This window comes from Lutjanus erythropterus, chromosome 13 (genome assembly GCF_056507025.1).
Source record: "Lutjanus erythropterus isolate fLutEry1 chromosome 13, fLutEry1.hap2, whole genome shotgun sequence".
Lineage (NCBI taxonomy): Eukaryota > Metazoa > Chordata > Actinopteri > Lutjaniformes > Lutjanidae > Lutjanus > Lutjanus erythropterus.
Genome location: NC_139329.1, coordinates 26,094,179 through 26,118,778, shown reverse-complemented (window position 1 = coordinate 26,118,778; position 24,600 = coordinate 26,094,179). Strand labels below are relative to the sequence as shown.

The 24,600-nt window shown below is 39.4% G+C and overlaps 1 protein-coding gene across 3 annotated transcripts in view; it reads left to right on the top strand.

Annotated features, from left to right (window-relative positions):
• The window catches only part of scaper (S-phase cyclin A-associated protein in the ER), an 84,116-nt gene that overhangs the window by 27,365 nt on the left and 32,151 nt on the right, over positions 1–24,600 (top strand). For all 3 annotated transcript variants that reach the window (XM_084734193.1, XM_084734191.1, XM_084734192.1), the window contains 5 exons: positions 1,104–1,211; positions 6,689–6,825; positions 13,665–13,730; positions 14,156–14,282; positions 23,054–23,169. In XM_084734193.1, coding sequence (XP_084590319.1) covers positions 1,104–1,211; positions 6,689–6,825; positions 13,665–13,730; positions 14,156–14,282; positions 23,054–23,169 — 554 coding nt within the window. The remainder of the gene's footprint in view (positions 1–1,103; positions 1,212–6,688; positions 6,826–13,664; positions 13,731–14,155; positions 14,283–23,053; positions 23,170–24,600) is intronic.

Sequence of the window (24,600 nt, the reverse complement as noted above, 5' to 3'; positions counted from 1 at the left end):
GCTTGTTTCCAGAGATGGGAGAACAATACTGCTGCCTGTACACCTGCCTCTTGTTGTGGCCATTTCTCAGACCTCCATTTATTTAGAAATTTAGACACCAGCCCTTGTTGTTTGCCTAAAATAAACCCTTTATTCACAGAGCTGTATGTGAAATTATTCCAGTGTTGCACACCATTTCTCCCAGCTGCTTTTCTGATGTCTTTCCCCCTCTTGCTCCTCTCCTGGTGATATTTTCACATCTAACGTGATAAATTAAGAGTTTATTTCAACCAAGACAGACTTGGCGGTTGTTGGAGCTGTGGAAAGAGAAGCCAAGACCTTTTTAATTTGGGTTTGAGCATGAGTTACATTTTGTTTCTGTTGATTTTGATTGAAGATGAAGATGTTAGAATTAGTGTTTTGTAAAGGGAGTCTGGCGGCTTTGTGGAGACCAATAAAATAACTGTTTCTGGTTAATCAAAACATATACTCTTCAAAAAAAATGTCTATCTCTGTAGTGGTCCTTTCCATTATGATGTCAGACACTTAAAACAACAATCTGAGCCTGTCACTGGCAAAAACAAACACTTTTAGTGGACTTATTTTGACTGTGTGTTGCCTGAAGGGATTGTGTTATAGCTTAGTTTTGCTTCTGCTGGCTGTAGCGCTCCCCCGTAATACCAGAACAGTTTTGAAAATTGCTGTTATCTTTAGTCACTTAGACACAAAATTGTGGGAAAACTGGGATTAGGTTGTAAAAGGGTACCCTTGAAATATTTAAATTCCCAGAAGAGTAACATGTTGAGCACATAATTTCTCGTAATCTCTCGTTGTAGGCTCAATTAGTGTCATAAAAAAGATGACACAATGAAATACAACCATAAGGGCATCTTATCTGTATCACCAAGTTACACACATTGTGTCATTTGCAACAAATCACATTACCTTTCCTTAATCTTGGCTTTAAACTGAAGTTCAGTAGAAGCAGGTCATGTCCCATTGACAAACCCACCATGTGGTATATTGTTTCACCAGCGTCCCATGGGGCTCTGTTGACCCTTTCCTGCTTCTGTCTCCATTGTGTCCGCAGCAGTGACCTCTGACCGCTGTGTTTGTGTTTGTAGATCACCTCAGAGGTGCACCTGTTCAGCCACACCAAGGGCAAGAGGCACCAACAGGCTGTTCGAGACAGTAGCAGCATCCAGGGACGGGAGCTCTCTGATGAGGAAGTGGTGCGTATCTCACACACACACACACACACACACACACACACACACTCTGGCAGGAACAAACATCCACTCATCCTGTCAAAGAATACTGCCCCACTGCTGCTTGTGTCATGTAAAAAGACAAAAGAGACACCGTGGTTCCCTTTTATGACGTGGTCATTATTATTGTTTATGCATCCCCTTATAGACTGCCATGGCTTAGTAGCAGGCTTTGTGAGATTACAAATGGGCCTTGAAATGTACACAGTTAGGGTTCAGTGCTTCAGTGGAGGGGTGACATCACCCCCTTGTCCCCAGGCTGTTTTTGTCATGGAGCGCCTTTCCATGGGAAGGCAGCTCGTTAATGCAAGGTAACCTCTCAGGCTGCAATATGAGATTAGCTTTTCAGCAGTGCTCATTGTGAGGCTGACAACTGTTGGTGCTATATGCAGCACCTTTGGCCCCGGCAGCTCCTTCATTCAAAGCTTTTTTCAGTGGGGAATAATTGATACCCCCCTCCTTCCTTTCCTCTAAATCATTTCCTTTCCAAACGCAAGTCATTTTTTTTTTCAGTTTGACAGCATGATAAACAATACAAGCAATGGAGAGAAGCACTTCACCAATTCAGCACCATAAACAGTTCATATATGAGCAGTACTTCATATGTATTTGCTGTATGTCTCCTTCCATATGATGTAGTTTAACAAATAACCATAATATTGAGGGTTTTCTGTTTTCCTACCTTACCATGGTGGCCACAGATCCAGACGAAAATCAGTCAGTCAAATAACAAAGACAGCTATGGACAAACACGATAAGACTAAAGCTGGAAGATGTGCATGAGCCGCAACAAAATAAGCAAAATGAACTTTCAAAATGTCAAGAAAGGAAATATTCTTACACCTATTTTCAGTATTAAACAGAAAAATACAACTGTATACCTTCTGAATTCAAATTTGTCTCTTTTACTGAACCAAGATGAGCTTAATTGCCTTGTGCACACCATAAGAGACATTTAATTTAAACTTGATAGACAGACACTAAATAAAACTCACCAAAACTGTCTTTCCACTATTATAACAATCACAAACTCTGTCTGTTTTCCTCTCACTTGTCAACGAGTGGATATATACTGTGTGGCTGAGTGTGTCGTGCAGTGGCAGCTGTCACTTGTGCAGACTGTTAAATTAGCAAAATAAAAACACAACCGAAGATGGATTCAGCCAGTTGCAGATATACAATATTCATCCAATTGCCCAACCCACAAGTGGAGAAAGATGGTTTTTTATTATGTGAGTGTGTGCAGGTTGCAAATTTTCTTGTGTCAGGATGACGAAGTCATGACCTGCCCTACTCCGACTCTGATTAGCTACAACTAGTTGCCTTCGTTGGGTCCGGTCCTTTGGTTTGGGTCCTTAATGGGTGGTTTAGGCATGAGGAATGTGATTGGGTAGAGTTAGGATATGAGGATCATCTATGAATATGACTTCACCATCCTGGGGAAAAAATGACATACACATACAGGTTGGCCAGTCAGGTCCCAAGTAACACACTGAGTCATGGAAAGTGAGTGATTTCACATATTCAGAAGAGCTCATACTATCTGCAGCCATTGATAAGATAAAAAGCAACAAAACTACACTAATTACTACTAGTAACTAATTACACATAAGCTCTGCCCACAAAAAGTCAAAAAAGGGTATATATAACTTCATAAGAGTATACATATGTTTTTATTGTTTACATATTGTCTTTTTTTTGCCAATACTAATCAGTCAAAGTTGCTGAAGTCATCTTCATCCTGTTCTGCATCTGGCTAAATCTAAATGATATACCTGACTGTTTGTATTAAGTGTGTTATTACAGAATTGGACTATTACTCATTGCAGTATCTGTAATAGATGATATTTAGATGTCCAGAACTACTTTTTCTTGCTCTGTGTGAAAGCTAATCAAGCTGTCCAATAGGTCTACATTTGGAGACTTTGTTTAGATAGACTTATGTGGCCCCTTGTTATTTATATCAAAGCTCATTTTGGTGTCCACTGCTGAATCCATATCACTGCCAACTATTTTCCAGACTGCAGCTCCATAACTCTTCCTGCAATGAAAGATTTTTAATTAAAATGAAGATGGCTGGTTCAACTGTGCAGAGGTCACTCCATGGTTTCTCAGCAGAAGTGAGCGGCGAATGCCCTGCGCCTTCATATTTGGTCATTTTCTCTCATTCTGGAAGACTTGCGAATTAAATTGAAAATACAAAGATTAGCAACAGGGTGGGATTGATGTATGGGGAGAAAGCTGAAGAATACAATCAATCTTTTTACTTGCTTTCTGTCCTGGTTTAATATGATGCAGGTAATATCCAAGAGCCGTGGCTTGTGAATTGATATACTGATCACCTTTAGACACAGCAGTGCAAAACATTGTCAGCTTCTCTGAGGAAAGACTGTTCTTGGTGAGCATGGCCAGTAGAGGGATCACAAGTCTGCAGAGGGTATCACAGCTGACCTCCCAGATGCACTGAATAGTCCTAAAGGTCTTGTAGTTAAAGCTACAAATTGAGAACCGTGATGATATATCCAGACTGCCAGCTGAAGCAAGCCTCTCCCTCCCCACGCTGTTATGAGATCTGACATCTCATCTAATGAGAGCAGCGGAGCTGCTGTTGAGAGATCCAATGAATAGTTCTGTTTTTTGTTTTTTTTTTCGTCTTTGTGTGACTTTTCCCCTCCTTAAATGTCACTGATAGGCTGCAGTTCAATACAGAATTGTCATGTAAACCACTGTAGTGATGGTAACTATATCCAAAGTAGTATCATATCTTACCTAGTAGCCAACATGAAATACAGCTGCTTGCTTTACGCCAAATGGAAAGCCTACCTCTCAGGCCTTTGTATGTGACAAAAGAGGCCGTGGATGACCATATCTCATAGGATCTGTATTTGTGTTGGCTGCCTTTTTAGATCAGTTGTAAGTGTGTTTATGTCAGGGAAAGGGAGATGTCTTCAGAGTGGTATCAGATTACTCGCAGTCTGTGGTATTGTGCCATAGCAGAGCCCTTAGGCCAGCATCTTTGCTGCTTTGTTACAATGGTTCAGTGGTAGACACCTGTCTGTCATCGAGTCTGATTGTCTCAAACACTCAGTCTAAACAATCTCCATTCAGGCTAGATTCGTTGTAATCATTGTGACCGGGTTGCAGGTTCAGACTTAATACTGGATCACTGTTCAAATTGGAGTTTCATAGTTTGGTGCAATAGAAATAAATTTAATGTAGGTTTAGAGTAAAAACTAAACCAGGGTTTAAAGGAGGTTTCAGATTAGTCTTTTTTTAATTTCAAGCTAGTTTTAAGTTTGGTGCAACATAATTTAAAGTTAAACCATGATTTCATATAGTTTAAAAATGAATCCTTGTTGGTAAAACCCAGCCTATGTATTTATTTGCTAAAGGATCATTCTCTCTGTTTCAGTGTTGTTCTGTATTTGACAGTTCAATATTTCAGGTACCCTTTTATATTACCAGTGTGGTTTTTGCAGAGATGTTTTGGATGCGTTACTGAACTGATTCCATTATGTGAGTGGCCAGTGCACTGGATAGCCTCTCAGAGAGATTACTGAACAGCTGCCTCCCCAGTGAGGGACAGCTACGGTCATGAGTCATGACTGACCTGTAGTCTCAGGGAGTAGAGGGCAGAGGTGTGCGCATACAAATACAGACACACACATCCTTTCCAGGAAACGTAATACTCTCATTCACAGTACCCTTTCCATTTCTAAAGTTATCATCATCTCCTTTCTCCTATTTACTGCTGCTAGTTTTAGGCTCTAAAAATGCTAAAAAATTATATACATATATAGCTTTAAGTAGACTAGGCATCATAGAAAATGTTATTGAATATTCAATACTAAGTATGTAACAATCAAATTCTTTAAAAAAAAATTGCATGTAATTTATTGAGAATTTTGTCCTCATACCTCAGGTAAAATTAGGACAGTGTTGCTGTAGTGTAATTATAATGTGACATTTCTGGTAACATAAGCCAACTATCCCATAACTGTGATCACATTTTGATTGAAATATTAGTAGATCTTGATTTGGCGCATCAGAATGTGACACCACCTTTTCCCAATGGAGTCCCACCCACTTGTAAACCATTGAGAAAAAGCACAGACAAAACCAGAATCACATTCAATAAAGATCCATTATGTGAAATAACAAAAAGTGGCAGTAAGAGTTAAGAAAACAGGATTTCATGGTTTAAAGTCAAAATGGTGAAGACACCTTTAGATTCAGTCTGTAGTTTTGCCCCCCCCCCCCCCCCCCCCAGTTCACTTTTGCACACTTCAGCCCAGCTACAGACACCTGTTTTTCCAACAACCCGAAGTGAAAACCCCTATTCAGGCAGCAGGTGCACTGACAACACTTGTGACCAAAGGGTATGGCGTCCCACACGCAGGTTAGCCTGACTGCTGAATGGAAAGCCTTTATCTCTGAGGCCATCCTATCCTCTGGGGTGCTGGATGACAGCATAATTGGGTAATTGGTTTCTTGCACATGCATCATGTTGTTCAAATTGGGTTACATTCCCTTGTCTCCTGGTGGAAGTATCAGAATCATCTGACAGGGCCAGACAGGCGGCAACACCTCCAGTCTTTTAGCATGTCCACAGGCGGGTGGCTTCAAAAGACTGTAGAGTGGTGGAGGTAATTACGGGACACAATGGTGTTATTGAGACAGGTAGATGTGAGACAGTGTACTCAGTGCCACATCTTAAGCGTATGTTTGAAATTGGCTGTTTCCAGACTGTTATGTATTAATGTTTTGAACTATTTGAATATTGTTACTGGTTTATTAATGTGTAACCAACATTGTAGCCAATCAGGTAAATTTTATTTTGTGTCCTGGTTAGTTTCATGTATAACAGTGCATCGTCCAGTATTGTGATTATGTATATTAGGTGTTTTCTAAGTAAAATCCTATCTCTCCCACTACTCTACAGTGATAACTTTCAGGTAATTTTGCTACAGTTTATTTAGCGATTAGCATTCACAAAAAATGTTAACACAAAGATTTTTTTTAATCAGTAATGTGGAAATAATGACTAAGTGGGTAAAGTCTGTTCAGTTTGGAAAATTACATCACTTTACTGTAATGCAGCCCTTAAGAAGCAGGAAAAGATGGCACTTATGCCATATCATAATAGAACTATCTTGTATCACAATATCAATATAATATGAATATATTACCCAGCCCTAAGTAGAACTACAATGTCACAGAAGATCGAAATACTCTAGTTCAGTGCCAGTGCCTCAAATCTGTGACTAATTACAGTAAAAAAAAAAAAAAGTGTGAAATGTGCTTATTTACTTTCCACCACTGTTTTGGGGCTTTGTTTTGCAGCAAAAAACTGCACAGTAGTTATTTTAAAAGGTCACTATCCAAAATAGTACCAAAAATTGCCAGCAATGTTTTTCATGTATTGATTTTGTCTATTCTAGGAGCATCTTTCCTTGAAGAAATACATTGTGGATATTGTGACGGACAGCTCTGTGTCCTCGGAGAGCATGAAGGATGGAGAAGAGAGACAGAAGGCTCGGAAGAAAGCAAAGAAGCTCCGCGCCAGGATGAACTCCAGGTAATACATCCTTTTTCTCTCTCTGTCAGTCTATCAGCCCGCCTCTCCTTCTGTTTCCCCCTCTCCATCCTCTCACAGGCGCAGAGGACGAAACTGTGCCAGGACTTTTTTATGAGTGACAAGGAGATGGAAAGCAGATGTTATGTGCATCCTGGCTGTCCACAAGCTAACACTGATGAGCTTAATTTATGACCACTTTATGTGATTGGGCAGCAAAACTGCAAATCGATCCATAGGGCCCTGGCTTTCACCTGTAAAGAGCTTTCCTCCAAATTGCTGCCAGGGCATTGCCAAACCTGAAGCCTTCCTCAGTGTTCAGGATGTATGTTAAAGTATGTATGAGCCATGCCTATTTTTCTTCTTCTGAGCTATTGATTTTTAAATGAAGTATCAAAGAAAATCAATAGTAATCAACAAATAGGAGGCAGAGCTGCTGTGTGTCAGAACCTGGACCTGAACTCAATCAATTCAACTGGCTGTGACAACAGGGAGGGAAAGGAGTGGAAAGAGACACAATGTTGACAATACTTACCGTAAGATGTTATTGATGCAGATTATTGGATGTATTCCACTACAGGCATGATGACATTAATATCTGAGATGACACTCACTAATTCGTTTTAGTTTGCAGCATCTTTAAATAGGTTTAAAGCAAGCTATGGCCTGTATCAGCCTCAGGCTGAGGAATCAATAACATAAGGTAAACGATAGCTGTGTTTACACGGACCTTAATATTACACAGATAATCAGAATAAAAGTGCCTCATGTAAACACTTCAATCGGAAGTGACTGATCTGACGCTGGATCGGAAAGAGTTTTCAGTGGCTTGGTTGAGATTGGTGTTGTTTTGATAATCCATACAGTAGAAAAATAATAACCATGTAAATATTTATTCTGGTCTTTTCCCTGGTTGGAATAAATATTTTCTTTCTGCACGTCTACCTCATGTGGCAGGAGGTGACGTGTTACAAACAAATTTGTGGGAGGGACAAAAACATGCCAGTAGGAAAAATAGATCAGGTCAGTAGCAGATGTAACTTTTCTGTTGTTCTGATGCAAATCTTATTCCCAGCAAACGATATGGGTCCGTTTTGACAGTTACTGGATGGAAACTCTTCTTCTTTGTTACTGGTGACTGGCAAACTGGAACTACTTCTTCTTTCTTGTTCTTGTTCTTCTTGTTCATATTCTTGTTCTTATCATTCCAGATTAGTTGCCTCATAGTGGGCAGAACCAGTTTACGGATATGTAACGAAGTCACATTTTTGTAGTTCAGCAAGCAAGCTAAAAAAAAAAAAAAAAAAAAAAAAAAGAGTCCACATGTGATAACCACAATACAAAAATGCTAAATTTTCATACACCTTTTTTCCTACTGCTTTTAGCTTGGGAATGTTGTGGCAGTGTTACTTCTCATGAAGTCTCATTGTCATTATCCTCCATCTGTTTAGAAAACAGAAAACTGGCCCTGAAAGTGAATTTAAAAAACTCGTTGGTATAGTTCAGGAACCATATCAAAACAACAGTGGAATATTGTTAGTTTTTGCAATAGAGCTTGAACATGTAACAAAATAAACACAATGTTAACGCAGGAACACATAAAGCCTGTATATACACAGAAAAATACCAACGTGATGATGCGGCTGTGGCTCAAGAAGTGGAGCGTGTCGTCCATGAATCGCTGGGTTTGTGGTTCGATCCCTGGCTCCTGAACCCCAAATTGCCCCCAGTGGCCGGGCCAGCGCCTTCTGTGAGAGTGTGTGCATGGGTGAATGAGAGGCATTGTAAAGCAGCTTTGTCCCCCTCAGGTTGAAAAGTGCAATACGAGCGCAGTCCATTTACCATTTACGACGTAATGGAGGACATGTTGATAATATGGTCTTAAAAGTTGAACATAATTAATTCAGTTTATCTTTTACAGTTAGCAACAACTATGGCAGTTTGAATTCACAAATTATAATTTACAATCTCCTTTGCATACAACATATACTATATTCTAGATTATTGATCAGCACAAGGAGCAGTATAAGTGTAAGATAAGTGTGATTTTAATACCTCTTCCTTTGAGTAAAGGTACAGTTTTCTCAAATGCAAGTTGATCTCCCTCCAAGAGGCAGAGTTTGTTGTTTTCTACTGTTTGCAGTATATTACCCCTCATGCAGTGTGTGTGGGATACAGAAATAATTATTTCATTTTCACTACATAATAGAATAGATCTTTGCTGTCTTTGTGCTCAGAGTACAATGAAAATCTGTTTCACAACTTGTCAGCAATGTGCGGAATTAAAAAATAAATACATAAATAAATTTTGAGAACTAAAAACATTTTTCCAACTAGCCACCATCCACCAGTGATTGCAGATATATTCTCCCACCCCTCTCCTCCCGTTCTCCCAAGTCTCAGCTGGGAGAAATGTGCAAGCACTGAGCTCTCTACAATATGTACGTTCACTACGTATGTTCACTTATGTACACTCCCTACGTCCAATAAACAAAATAAACTCAGAAATTGTCAAGAAAGTAAACGTTCTCATACCTATTATCTATATTAAACAGAAAAATACCACCATACACCTTCTGAATGCAAGTTTCTTCCATTTACCCAACTGAGATGCCTTGTTAACTCGTTGTAAAACACTTTTCATTCAAAAACAAAATAAAACTCACCCAAACTGTTGTTGTTAGTCTTTCCCCTCTTTTGTCAAAATAAGCCCTCAATTCACCGCGTTAGATGGGAAAATAATATGGCTATTTTCTTCTCACTCCTCTGGCTCAGTGGATGTGTACTGTACCACCGAATGAGAGTGAAACACTGAATCACGCCCTCACGCTGCAGACCATTAAATTAGCTAAATTAAATTACAAAAATCGACCCAAAAAAATGGCAGTGGACTGAATAGTTGATATATTTGTTGAATTCCTCAACCCTACATCTTGGCAACACTAACTGAATTATCACAGAATCTGCTCTTTATTATCTTAATTAGGATTATGATTAAGACCCATGCATTTCTCTGATAGTAACATCAATTTTGTAATTTCCAATTTTTGTTCACCTGTAGTCCTTTTTATTCTGCATTCTTGCATTGATTTTTTTTGTGTTTTGGGTTGTAATGATGAGAAAGAAAAAACGGATGTTAGTGAGTATGACCTCTCTAGAACATCTTTCAGACTTTTGTACAACTTTTGTTTGGCTATAGTGAAATACGTTTCTTCCTTTGAGAGGTCAGTGCCCGTCTGTGAGTATCTGCTGACTTAATGATTCCAATCTCTTGTCATGATTGACTGGCGGATATGAACCTGAGTGAGATTTCTAAAAAGCAAATTCATTATTATTATTATTATTATTATCCTTTTCAGGAGAAAGTATTTACTCAGAAGAGGAATAGGAGGGAGCTATAGGCTGAAACACCCATTCAGCTCCAGCACTTTATTCTCAGTGCTGCTGTTTTTGGCTTTGTGGGGCTCAGTGGTACCGAGAAAGTGACAACATGATCTGCCTCTGTTCACCGTCACTCCTGCACAAGCCCTGCTGAGACTAGCACTCAAAGGCAGCAGGCTCTCAGAGGTCATAAATAACACAGAGCCCCCAGTAAACATAAAGGTGAGCCGCTTCACCACCGGGTGGAAATGAACCGTTTTATTGGAACACTGTATGGTGTCCGTAAAACGTGAGTGGTTCTCACTAGACTTTTCACCAGGACAACATGCAGCCCTGTTCTGTCATAAAGAAGTGCACACACACATTTAAACCCACATTTTCTGCGGCTTGGCTAACCTTATCTAATAATAAGTGTTTTGGGAAAGGAAAATATGCTGCTAAAATAAAATGTACATAGCCTGTCAGTTACTTTCAGGATGAGTTCTGAACTTGGAAACCAAAGTCTCCAGTTAAACTCAGGTAAGAGCTGCCAGCCTGTAGCTGGTCAGTTGTGGTTCGCTCAGCAGGGAATGAAGTGGGCTGTGTGTATGTGTGTGCGGTGGTGTGTATACAAAGACACTCCTGTATGGAGTATTGAACACAGTGCGAGGTGGTAAGCACAGTCCTAACTCCTTTTCCCCAGTCTGCTGCTTTAGATTAAGGGGAAAATGTCCTGCTCATAAGTGAACATACATCATTAACTATGCACATATAAGCTTAATGGGTTTTAAGTATGTTGAATATTTGAAGTATTAGCATAATTTTAGGTGTCTGTAGGTTCTACTCCTCTTCATTGCCATTGAATGGATGCCTGGCTTTCTTTTCTAGGTGTACGTTTGTGTACACTGTAGTCATAGATTGAACAGATTTTTAAGGCACCGGAGAAAAATGTGTATTTAAAAGAATTAGGGGTTATAAGGACTTGAGATCTGTTCCATTATTATCTGCTTACAGTCTCTCTAAATGCTGATCACTGATATTTATTGCCTGAAGCTCATTTAACATGAGCTCCTTCTGACATTAATTAATTGCTCAGCAATTGCTCCCTGTTTAATCTGGTTAGGCGTAAACCACTGACTGTAAATAAAGGTGGATGCCTCATCTCTGAGTCCTCCCACTGTACAAAAGTAAAGCCAAAAACATCCTGGGTGTGAGCGGTGCCACCTCGTGCAGGTGATGTCATTTGTACCCTGCGCAGTGGTGATCAGGGTTGGAGGCGCAGTATCGAGTTCCTGCCCATACACCCGCTGTGAGCCGGGCTCAGCTGTTAGTTATGACGTGAAACTTTAACTTTGCTTTAGTTATGAAACTTTAAAACCGAACAAATGAACACCTGAGTATACACCAGCATGATAACAACTACCTAAAATGATTAAAAACTAAATATTATTTTATGTGTATTTTGATTTCTTTTTTGTTTGGCCCATGTCCCCTCTGTTAGAATAGAGGAGGTGGGATTTATGACCTTTACTGCAGCCAGCCACCGGGGGGGATTGAAAGGTTTTGGCCTCGCTTTTGGGAAGCTCTCATACTGTCCATCTTTATATACATCAGTGGTCTAAACCAAAATGTTATGACACTAACTTCTGTCCCCTGAAGGAGATGAACCAGGTGCAACACATGGGATGTCATGCCCCCATGTGGCCTAACTGAAAACACCTGTATTCATTCATGCATTTGAAGCAGGTGATCTGCGGTGACGTATGTACAGCCCTGCCTGTGCATGTATACCTGTCATCATGGACATCCCTCAGGTCAATAGCTGTTCTTCACTGAGCCCAGCTTCACAGCAGGGCAACAAAGTGTTGTACATTGTTCCTCTCCGTTGGGGACCAGAAGTTATAGTCATGAAATATTTGTGTTCCCTTTCAGTGAATTCACTTGGAAAGCACATATAGTTAGGTTTGAGTATCATTCAAAACTTTTCTGTATCATTCAAAACTTTTCCATATGATACCATGACTTCAATACCGATAGAGACTGATACGGATAGAAAAATAAAATTACATTGCACATTATGGTACAGTTACTCACTTCAAAAGAGGAAGCTGGTCAAAGACCTTCAAAATAAATGAGTGTCAAGGAACATTGAAGAAAAAGACATACTGGGAAAATGGCAGAATGAGAGTGAGAGCTCTTATTTTGTCTGTGCTGAGCTGCTAACCTGGGTCTGACAGATATGTGCTTAATGGCTCACTGATGCTGATGAGATTTACTCCTCAAGGTATTAAAATTTGGCACTAAATGACAAGGCATTATTCATTACTAAATAGGATTGAGGCAATTTGGGCGGTGCATCACAGACCCAGCAGAAAGGATAGAATGAACCATCAAAGAGTCTGGTAACACTGAATAACAAGAGTGCGTGGATAACCAACTGGCCGTGGCACAGATGGAGCTCACAGAGCTGCCAGTAGCCTACAGAGGAGGCAGAGCTATATAGCTGCAGCTATAGCTAGCCTGATTCAGTTGAGATGATCATAGTGAGGCTAAGAACTGCGGGATGACCATGATGAAAGATGCAATACTGAAGAGCACAAATGTACATTGTAAAAGTATATGAGACAAGGCTGTACTTTTATTATAGTCTTTGCAAGAGTACTGCAAGATCTGCAGCTATTCAGATAGTAAGTACACTATTAAAACACAACAACAAATTAGCAATAACACAACTGTCTTTCTGAATGATAGAATATCTGCCCTTGTTGGAAGGATTTTTGTATCTCAGTGTGTTTGTCTAACAATGAAGTGAGTTATCAGTCATATGACTGCCCTTGAATATAAGAGATTGTGAAAAGAGGACAAGTTGGTCCATGTCTGTCCATGTCCAGGACAAATCCACCTCGTCTTCCAGGAAGTGTTTGATCCTATCAGTGTTGTGATGGGTGACCGGAAGGCGCTCTATCAAACTCCAATCAATAGTTACTTATCATGTCTGGGAATGTCTGATTGACAGATAGAATCACCCACCCAGTTTCACACACACATACGCACAGTTTCTCAGGCTCTCGGTCTGAGTAGAGCCACTAGTCCCCTAATGACCATGACCTTTTAGGAGGTCATACATTGAAAACACTGGCTGCGCTGCCTGAAACCCCCATTCACTGTTTATTTGACAATGAATGAAGTGAGGAACTTGAGCCACCCTTGTTAAAAATGACTCAAAGGACGGAGGATTTAAAGGTTGAATCAAGTCTTCATGGTAATAGTCGATGGCAGTGAAACACCCGTCCCCTCAGAGCTGGTGTCTTGATTATTTAAAGCCAAGTTATGTGGTGAATGGCTGACGAGCCAAATAAATAAACTCGGCTTGAACTTCTTCCCTTCTCTCTTCACACTTTCATCCGTTGTGTTCTTTACTTGACAGGCCAAACACTTTTTTCCTGGGATTCAAAGTCTTTTTCCTACTTCTCTCTCTGCAGGGCGAAGGAATATGAGACATCAATGGAGGCAAAGACACAGGTCCCTGACTCGCCGTACAAGGCCAAGTGAGTGGTTTCCTTTTTTCATAATTTGAAGTTTCATAGTTGATCCTTATTTTTATTTGTGTGTTTTATTCTAATGAATATAAAGATGTGGTGTAGGGCTGCACTTATTTTCATAACCTTCTGCTTATTTTCTGAATTACTCAATTAATGTCCAAAACCAAAATATATTTCATTTATTTTCATAAAAGACCAAGAAAATTGGCAACATTAGAAGCTTGAACCAGTGAACTTCTGGTGTTTTTGCTTTTTGATCATTATATTTCTTTTTTTTATTATTATTTATACTTTTTGATGATGATTATTATTAGAAGCCAGATATATTAAGTTTTTGGTTTAGAAACCAAGGTAGATGACATGGAAACGTGGATTAAGAACTGGTGTTTCTACAACAGATTTATAATAACTATTTGCTCCTGAATGTTCAGGTTGCAACGTCTGGTGAAGGACCTGTTGAAGCAGCTGCAGGGCCAAGACAGTGGACAGTGGGCCAACAACAAAGTTTCTGGTCTGGACAGAACTCTGGGCGAGATCTCTCGCATCCTAGAGAAACAGGTAGAGCAACGAACTGATCACATAGATGCAACAGACAGTATGTTAAAATATTTGTTTCTAGACTATTGCCCCTATTCTGTTTTTATATAAAATTCAGAATTTCGAAAATACAAATTGATCGTGAGAGCAGAGTGCTTTTCATGGCATTTGGAGCCAAAATGTTACCACTATAAGCGCTCTGAGAGAGCACGGGCCAGAGCGAGCACGGCAGGAATTTGCATGCAACTGAACTCATACTTTTTTTGCAGAGCTGCCTCTACATCTGCATCTGTGCCCCAAAGATCCTTTACCAAATCCAACAGAGTAGTTTGGCAGAAAAATGTGGCAATATCTTTGAATTGCATATATACAACATCACAAATAACCAAATATCAAGCTTGTCTGAACATTTGAGTACTGCAGTTATGTGAATATTAACAGAAAAGTAAACATTTTCTGCATTAGGAATCCAAACTATATCTTTATGGCTGCATTTATCATTGTTTCCATGGATCCAGTGAAGACACAATGATGCACAGACACCATGAAAATTGAATTATTTAACTTTCTTCAACTTATTTTTGGTTCTTCTTTATAAAATAGGAAAAACTATTTTGGGGAACAAGTATATGATATTATGTATTCAGTATATTAAGGGAAAATAATGCCAGTATTAGTAACACCAGTTACTTTACTTCCTTTCTGGGCAGAAATGTTTAACAGTGGGATGTTGTCCAACTTTCTGGCTGGCAAAGGATTCTAAGTGGGGAAAAGAAAGCTAGATGGAAACTTCATGGAAAACATTCAACATCTCCAGCCTCAGGGAGGACAAGGGGTACCCTGCAGTACCGCAATATTACAATACAATATTCTGGCAATTATTTAGCAACATAAAAACATACGTAGTGGAATATAACACACATGTTGAAAGTTAAAACTATTTGTTTAAATAATAAATTACATATTTGTACTCAGATGTCAAATATGGTATAAAAAAATCTACCAAGAAAATTTGAGTCTGGAATTTTGAAATGGAAAATGTGTAGGAACCCTGGGATTATATGTATCATTTCTCAGTGTAGAGATTGTGATTTTAATATATTAGTCATATATTTAAGTCATTTTTATGTACCTCTCCCCCAGCTTTAACGAAAATCTTTAACTTCTTTAACGAAAATACCTATTGCAATGGTTTGAAGTTGTAAACACTGGGGCCATCCTCTTCAGCGTATTATGCGCTGGTCCTGCTTTGTCGGCTTGTCTATCGACCGAACAGTCTGCAGCAGTACACACAGGTCATGCCAGCCCTTTGGCATGTCTCTTCAGTGATGAGTTGTGTTTGGCTGCGTCTCCCTGTGTCTCACCCGTCCAATGTAGAGTATCGGTTACTCCAAACCAACTTGCCTTTGGTTATTGGCTAATGAAAACCAGATTAACTGTGTTTTCAGTCTGCACATGGTACCAATAGAGGAGCTTCCCTGCACGAGAGCAAGCATTGTCTCCTGTCTATGCGGCTCGCTCGACTCAGATGTCACTGGTTTAGACAATAGTAAATTGGATTTCCCAATGAAATGCCATTGATGCACAAGACTCTATTGAACAAAGGCAAGAGACTTTGACAATTATATATGTATTTATACAGCTGTAAAGAAGTGTAAGAAAAAGCTAAATCTCGAAAAGAATGTCAAATATAATGGCAGACATTTATAACTATGGTCGATTTGAAACATCTGTCCCAGAGGTTTTGTTGCGTGACGTCTTTTTTTTACAGTGAAACTCACATCAATTTGAGACTGAGAGGAGGAATTAAAACACCTGCCACCGTGTTTATGATGAGGAGAATATACAGCCCACTTCCTGTAATGAGGCATAAATTTCCTGCCAAGTTGTGGTTCGAGCCATCATAACATCCCACTGTGCATGCCTGTGGGCGTGAGGATGGAGAGATTATGGTGTCCCATCAGCGACGAGGGGGACGGCTGGAGAGGCTATTATTGAATTTCCCCAGAGAGGCAGAGAAAGAGGTGGCTGAGGTGGGTGGCACGGTGTCCTGTAAGGAGAGAGGAGGAGACCAGTGTGATGTGAGTAGCTCACAAGCTGTCACTACATGTGGGCTCCTCCCTTCAGCGCTGCACAGTCCCAGTGGGAGGTCAGAGGTCAGTGGGCCACAGGAGATGTCTTCCATTCAACAGATCAAGGCTGTCTGTCTGGCTTTTCTTTGTCTTTTAGCTCATTTTAAGAGCACATTTTTAAACTGTTTTGTCAAGTTCTGCTTCACCAGCTTCTTACTGAAATGTCCACCCAATGCTGTGTGGAGCACTGTGATTGGCCATTGAGGCAGTCTGGGGAGCACTTCCCTCTCTAATCCCTGGACAAAGTCAAATAAATAGAGTCTCCGTCAGCATGGCTGTCTGGCCCCTGAGTCACGTCAAGTCGGGACCGTTTAGATTATTTGACCTAACAAGCATCTCTCATGTCATTGACTCACCTAGAGATTTGTTTTTCTCCCTCATATCTGATTCAGTCTCCACTTTCTCTGCTAATTCCTTAGACAACACCCGACACTCCCCCTCCTGCACTGCTGTTTGGGTCCCACCCCCCTCACTCCTCCCCTGCTTTCTAGGCTGTGTATAGTCTCTGACCCCTGTGTGTTTCTCCCTCTGTGGCCTCTAATGGTTTATTTTGTGTCAAACCTGATTTTTTTTTCTTTACTTTAAGTGATTGAGAATACCAATTTTCCCAATGCACTGCTCTTTTCTTTTTGCTGCACACTTGCCCCTATTATTAAGCAGTTGTGTTTACTACTGCATTCAGTTAAAGCCTGTCCAGAAAAAGAGCAACATGTATGACAGGTAAGGAACTGTCAGCTTGGTGCTGTACATTTTGATTTGCCAGCTGTCAGAGCCTGGTGGGGCCGAGCAGCGGGACTGGTGGGATTTGTATCTGGGGGCATGGGGGGGAGGTGAAGGGCAGAGTGGCAGGATAATAAAGTTTCTTGCATGGGCCTCCAGCAGACTGACAGATACAGGCCAGATCAACACTGTCAGAACTTTGCTAGAGACGGCAAAATGAACAGCATGTTGTGTTCAGGTCAGTTTAGAAATTTTCCATCCTTATGAGCAAAACGTACTTCCTTCACTGTGGGGGAAAAAAAGGTTGATGATGAAAAAATTCATTTGAACCGAAGAGGTGTAAACATACAGTCAGCATTGAAATAAGAAAATCAGCAATACAGCAGTTAGTTATAGATAGTATCGAGTCTAACAATAAAATAAAAAGCAAACCTAAGTCACTGTAAGTTACTAAAAAAATGCAAGTGGATATGCATGCCAAGACATAGATTTAAACATAGATACTAATGTATATACTGTACGTACATACACCTGCACACAGCTTACACATACTCTTATACATGCTTAGATAAACACTACACATACGCAATAAGGAACAAAAGGGGGTAACCAAAAATATACTGTACTGGCATAAGCAGCCTGCTTTCAATCGTATAAATTGAGCCAGGATTTTAACACTGAAAGATGTCCGATGACAGTTGGTAAACAAGGTGGATTATAAAGCCCAAAACAGGAAACAAGCAAGAAGCAAGAAGAAAACTCAGAAACACCACTCCTGAATTACAGTGTTCCTGTGTTGCACATCACTTCTTGGTTTTCAGAAAACATTTGAAGAATTACAAAAATACAAATTTTCCCAGTTTATCCATGCAATATTTAATTAGTTAGTTAGCGAATTAGTATTTAGTTATTTCCGTTGTTACTTAGTTGTAGTCCATTTTAAAATGCATTGTATACCTGGTCAGTTTGTCAGTTTTCATAAATGATTTATTACCGATGTCCACAAACCAAACAAACATTTCTACTTCTGTAATGGAGATTGGCCATTATGTTGTAGATTTTAAATGAAATAATTATTAACAAAAATAGTAAATATTAATGGTAAAATTTTCTAGAATATTTTATTAAATAAAATAATTCTTAGTCTCAGCTCTAATGTTATTGTTTGTTCTTCATTGTAAGCTGTCATTTGTTCCCAAACAGACCTGTTTTTGTTTCCATGCCACAAGACCAATAGAGAGTGAAATGGTTCTAAGTTTCTTTGTGTATTAGTTACAACGAGAGGCTGTCTGTGGTTTCTGTGGCAGGTTTGATTGTGCACCACACTGGCCTTTGATTAATCTCGGTTCGTTTTATAGAATAAACACAGTTTGTGGGATTATCCGTTTCCATATTCGCCCAGCACTCACATAGTCTACTAAATCATGTGCCATTAGGTCTTGTAAACACACAAGTTTATACTCGACCTTAAAATGTTTACTCCAGCAGCCTTGTTGTGGTTTAAAGTCGACTCGGCCCACAGAGCTTTGTTTACCAGTCTCAAGCTTTTCTGTAAAGCTGTATAATGATGAAACTCATGCGAGGAGAGGGTGATCCGTCATACTCGTCCCTGTCATTGTTAGGTTTTAGTTGTGAATGAAGGAGTGAGCTCATGACTTGAAGGTGCAGATCAAAGTTGATCCTTAATGAACTCTGCCAGTTGTTGTCCATCTGCTGGTGGGGCTGGACAACTGAGGCTGTGCCCTCCTTTCTGCTTTAATTAAAGTGTCTGGTGGGAGGAGACAACAAAGTGCAATCTGGCTGGTCTGCTGGTGTGTGGACAGTGTCGCAGGAATTGCCAGCTGCTTTGGGCTTCCCATCAGCTGGGTTAACAGTGGTCACCGTGGACAATAATTGGATAAGATTCCCCCTGTTGTATTATTCAGGAGCCATCCTTCTCACTTGTGTCTGAATGCTGGCCGTTGGTGGCTGTGGCTCTTTCTTTTTTGTTCTTTTTGAGAGGAAATGAGTCGTTCATCTTGTTACTGTGCTTTGTTGTAGCTGCTGCTGGTGTTTGACCAGGCACAGACAGATTGGTCCTTAAAGAAACACTCCTGCAGGTTTGGAAATATGATTTGAGTCACAGTATGAATTTCATCTCTGTGCTGTCAGTGCAGAGGGACTGAAAATCTGGGACATATTTAGCCTAGCTCAGCATAAAGAATTGGAGCATGGGTTAACAGTTGGCCTACATTAAAAGAGCAATTTCGTTTCTCACTTCAGTAATTTTTCTGAGACCACGGATGACATTATACACCTGTTTTCAAAGGCTAAGTGGTACTCTGTGACTTTGACATGTAAAATCTGTCCAGTGGTCCCCTAAAAAGTAAAACAAGACTTTTCACAGCCACACTAGCAGGTCTGTGTGTCTGCACAGGGGGATTTAAGTTGACCAGCTGACCCTCTGACATGCCTATAGAAAAATATGGTCTCAAACAACTCCAGTCCTTTATTACTTAAGTTCAGTTCATTTTATTCACAAAATCATTAAAACACAGTTTTAAATAAATAGTACAATCATGTGAGACATAATTGGGGCATGTGAAACAGGACATTTTTATAAGCTATCAGAAGCTTGAAAGTGGGGTCCCAGACACAAGTATTTAAAATGTCTGTTTACTAATGTGTCCAGATTTGAAAAAGTGCATCTATTATGTAATGAATATGTATTACTTGCATATTAAAATCTGTCAGGTAGCAAACTAGCCAGCTATGCATTCAAGAGTTCATTTGGTTATGTTCTTAGCTGTGAAAGTGAAAACCCTGCAGCAAAGCAGCAAGGGAAGCCTCCAGGCATAAGGAGAAAACTGATAACTAATCTTCTTATCTTACTTTGCAAACAAGTGTAATTCCCAGAGTGTCAGTGTATCTCTTTAAGAAAACATTGTTTTCATCCAGTTAAGTTTATATGCAAATTAAGCTTAGTGTGTATATAGACTGTCATTGTATTTACATACCGACATGACTTTAGTTGCTTCATGTGGTTTGCAGAAAGAATATATCATCACTAGATGCTGTTTCCAATCTGAAATTAAACTGCTTTGCACGAAGACCAACATCCACAGACCTCACAGCTGTTATCATGCAAAACAAACCTTCACTTCAAACTTTGCGGTGGTTTGTGGTGAAATGTGTGTCCTCACAGAAATACTCCAGTACCTTCTTTGTTTTCTATGGACCATTGCATTCACAGACCACCTAAAGATAGTGTGTCAGGTAGTTTGAGCTAAACCCTCTTCACTCGTATTGTTCCATCATCACAACAGATAAATCTGTCAGCAGACCAGACAAGGCCTGGACTAGCCAAGAAACTCTTGTCTTTTTTTCACAGGAGACAGCCAGGACTGGGCAGGCCCCAATTACCCCCTTTAATACCGTTTGATAAGCTGCTATGAAAGAGCTGCCTTTTCTTATTTAGCCTCTGAGCTTTTAGATAGGTGTGTTGATGGGAAGGGTTAAGAGAGGGGTTAAGCCAAGCTCAGTGACTGAGACCCAATTGATTAGGCCTGGAAGCCATACAAAAAGGAAGTCATAATGAGGTATTTTGATAAACATTGCTTAGACCCTTGAGACTGTCTTTGAGATATTTGCCATTATGTTCAAGGCAATGGGTCTTTGGTGTGTTTGTTAATGTTTTTGTCCCAAAGCCTGAATGATTGCTTAGTGTGTCTTGTGAGTGTGTGTGTGTGTCTAACACCGGAATCGAGGAGCAGTTACCTCAGCAGCGGGCATGAATGACAGATGAAGAGCTTATCTGTAATTTGGTAAAGCGCTTCTCTCTCAATGTGTTCAGGCTTGTTGGCAACTTCCCATTTCCAGAACAAAAGCGCTGTGAAGTGGCTGGGTTTTACTGCTGTCACAGCACTGAGGAGCCTGTAACCTCATTAGGTGGAGGAGTGACCTGTAGTGTAACACAGCCCCTTTGCAGTTGTGTGAAGACGGCCCTCCATCAGCAGCTCCCCTCCAGCTCCCTTTCCTCCGTGTCGACCCAGGCACAAACATGCCTCTGACAGTCAGCGCTCGCTCCTGGCTTTGTACTTGCTGATTTATAAGACACTGTAGCAACAGCATCTGACCTACTGCCAATTACTCTATCATCACAGGAGGGCAGGACCTAACTATTTACATGTGTTCATAAATCTTATGTACTGTATTGGGAGAAGTGAGGAAAAAAGAATATAATGTAAGATAAAAACGACAGGAGCCAATGGACTTAACTTAAAGTAAAACAAATAGTCAACATCCCTTTATTCTTTTCTCAAACCCTCTATACAGAAAGTTGTTTGGATAAGTAAGAAAGAGGAACGCACTTCAGCGTAGGAGAGATGTCGACCACGGTAAAAGTACCTGTGTGAAGGAAGGTAGTTGCACACTCATAGCCAAATGCAACAAAAGTTTTAAGAATTTATCAACAAGTCGACATAATAATCTTCTTCAAGGGCTTGTATGCAATGTTCAGTATGTTCCTCCACATACAGAAAATTATTTGAAACAATGATTACGAACATGTTTTTTTTAAATTATCATTATATTGTATGTTTGATAGTTTAATTTATTAAAGTCCTCACTGACTAGAGGGACAAGAAAGTTATACTGGGGATGTGTACCAAATAATTAAACTAGTAAAAATACCATTAGTTAATAAACATAACCAAAAAGGAGTCAAGGAGGGTATAGTGAAGAAAATAAAAAACAAAGTTCTTATAGGGACATGAAAAACAGACTAATATTGAATTTAAGAAGTGTGTAGAAACAACAGATATGTTAGTGGTACCTTTAGTCAAGTTATTACAGTATGAGAGTGACTAGGAAGTCAAATGGCCTTTTTTACCTTGTTAACGTTTTTCCACATGTATTTTTTACATGGAGGGGAAAAAACTACCGTATCTTTCAACTCATTTGTCTAAAAGTTTATCATCATTAATAGTTGGCTTGGTATTTACTGTGATTGTCTATTAATTAATATTCTAATAATATCAGCTGGTGTGGGATTTATACCCTTTGAAATTGTACTAGTATGTTATTGATTTGAGAGCCTTAAATCTCCAGTTTCTAGCAAATAAAGTGTTCAGTGACATTACCGTGTCTACTGCCTCCCCCCTTTTGTATATTTGAAAAGGTTTTGCCAGACATGCTGTCTGCACCAACATCCTTAGTCTAAAATGAAATAAATAAGACAGTTTATAGGGTTGAAAAGAGCCAGTAGAGGCTAAGCACCACTTTGAGGTGGGACCTTTTGGTCAAACCAGCAACCTGAACCTGAAATCAGGTTGTAAGATCAGTGTAAAATTTTAAGATCTAGCTAATAGGAGGAGAGGAGCTCGCCTGCAAGTGTGAAGCTGCATAGTAGTAAAGAAAAGTCTCTGAACAGAATTATACAGCTCTTTAATCCTTACACACACTGACACAATATAGGTGAAGAAATCCAAATGCTTCATCTTTCTTAGTTCAGATTCTTTTCATAACCACACCTAAATTGATAATGTTTTAGATCTACTCATGCTTTTCTGTATCCTGTCTTCATTTGAAAGTTCTTTAATTGGCCCTTTTTTTTTTTTTTTTTTTTTTTTTTTTTTGCCAAGTAGCATTTTTTTCAGTTGCACTTTAGTCTATGGTCATCCACAGAGACCACCCTGGTGCTAACTGGAGCCTGCAGAGCATTTGCCTTCCACTGAAACTTGACTGCTGCGGGGTGGAGCCGGGTTGTGCACTTTTGAGATTAAACAGGAATACTTTTGGGATCACTTTGTGTCAGATTTCAATCCCTCGCCCCTGTAGGAGAAAGAGAGGTTCCCTCTCTGGTGAGAGCCATGTAATCCCCCGTCAGGCCTGTGGCTCGTTGTCCCCTGACTGTACCTCTGTTTCACTCCGTCTCCTCTCTCTTCATCCTCGCCTCAACAGAACAATGCAGACCAAGTGGCCTTCCAAGTGGGCGGCGGCCTCTCAGCACTGGAACAAATTCTGCAGGTCGTCACTGCTGCTTCCACACCCACTGCAGTTCCTCGTATTCCTCTCAAGTGAGTACTGTCACCAAATTCAACTGTTTACTTTTTTATTAACATAATAATATACTTGGACACATGAAAGTAGATGCCGCGGTATTTTTATGTGCTTTGACACACAAGTTAAAACAAAAAAAATTAGTAAGAATCAGAAAATATTAAAAGATTAAAAGTTATATACATTTTACAGATTTCTTGTTCATTTTACGGGTTTTACAAATTCACAAGGAGCTGACAGGTAAAAACTTGAATAAATAGATGCTCTTATCTTACATTTATTATCATGACTTCATCAAGTTTCTGTTTCAAGCCAGTAGGGTGAGCTATCTCTTTAGCTTATGATGGGAGCAGTTTGATTTCTGAAACGCTGAGCAGTTATTGTTATTGTTGAGATCAGTGGTGATTTCAGCCTTGAGTGAGAGTGATCTGTTTGACAATGTGTGAGAGTAAATTTAGTTTCATTGTCAGGATTAGACTGGGTGTGGAGTGATTTACTGCAATGACAAATATTCCCTGTGAGCTTGCATTTATGAATGATCTATGATAGACAGTACATGATGACCCCACTGACAGATGACTAGAGTACTACCAATATATCGCTTGACTGATCAGTCCGATATTTGCCTGTCACAGCTGTATCGATATTGGCATATATGTTGTCAGATATGCTCTTGTATGAAAACTTTTTAACAGAACATAATACAGATTGTCTTTATTTATTAACTTAATAAGCATTATTTTATATATTTGTTCCTTTTTACTAATTCAGGTTTAATATATGCATTCATTTTTCTTCATTTGTGCTTTTTTAAATTCATAGTTATTTCTAATTACTAAAAATATTGGTAAAGGTTTATGGTTTCAGTGACCTGATATATTTGAACAATAAAGGTTAATGTAAAGCATTTTGTCACAATTGTTAACCACTTCTGAGAGATCACTGCAAAACAATCTATGTTTATGTATATTATTATATGTTCTGAATATTATATTATATTTTGTAGAAAGAATATTGACCAATACATTGATATAGGAATTTTTTACTCCCTATATTTGATACTGGTTTTGGTCTCTAAACTCCAGTATCGCAGGGGCTCTACAGAATACATTTCCTCTTTTTGTTAGTTTGCCTAAAATAGCACAAAGAACTATTACATCACTCTTCATATTTTAATAAATGTCTATCCATCGTGTTTATCTAATCTTAGTTGATGTTCTGATGCAGTCTTGTGTTAAACTCAATAAATCAATAGCTACTGTCAAGACTGTACTCAAATAGTTTATGAACACATACAGACTTACTTGACATATTTACTAGTAGAAAAAAATGACTCTATACATTGTTTTACATGCTTTTATTGTAAGGTCACAATTGGTTTCAATTGAAACTTTTTTTTCCCAGGCCTGTTGGCTATGCCATTGTCAGACTATCAAGTTCTCACCTGC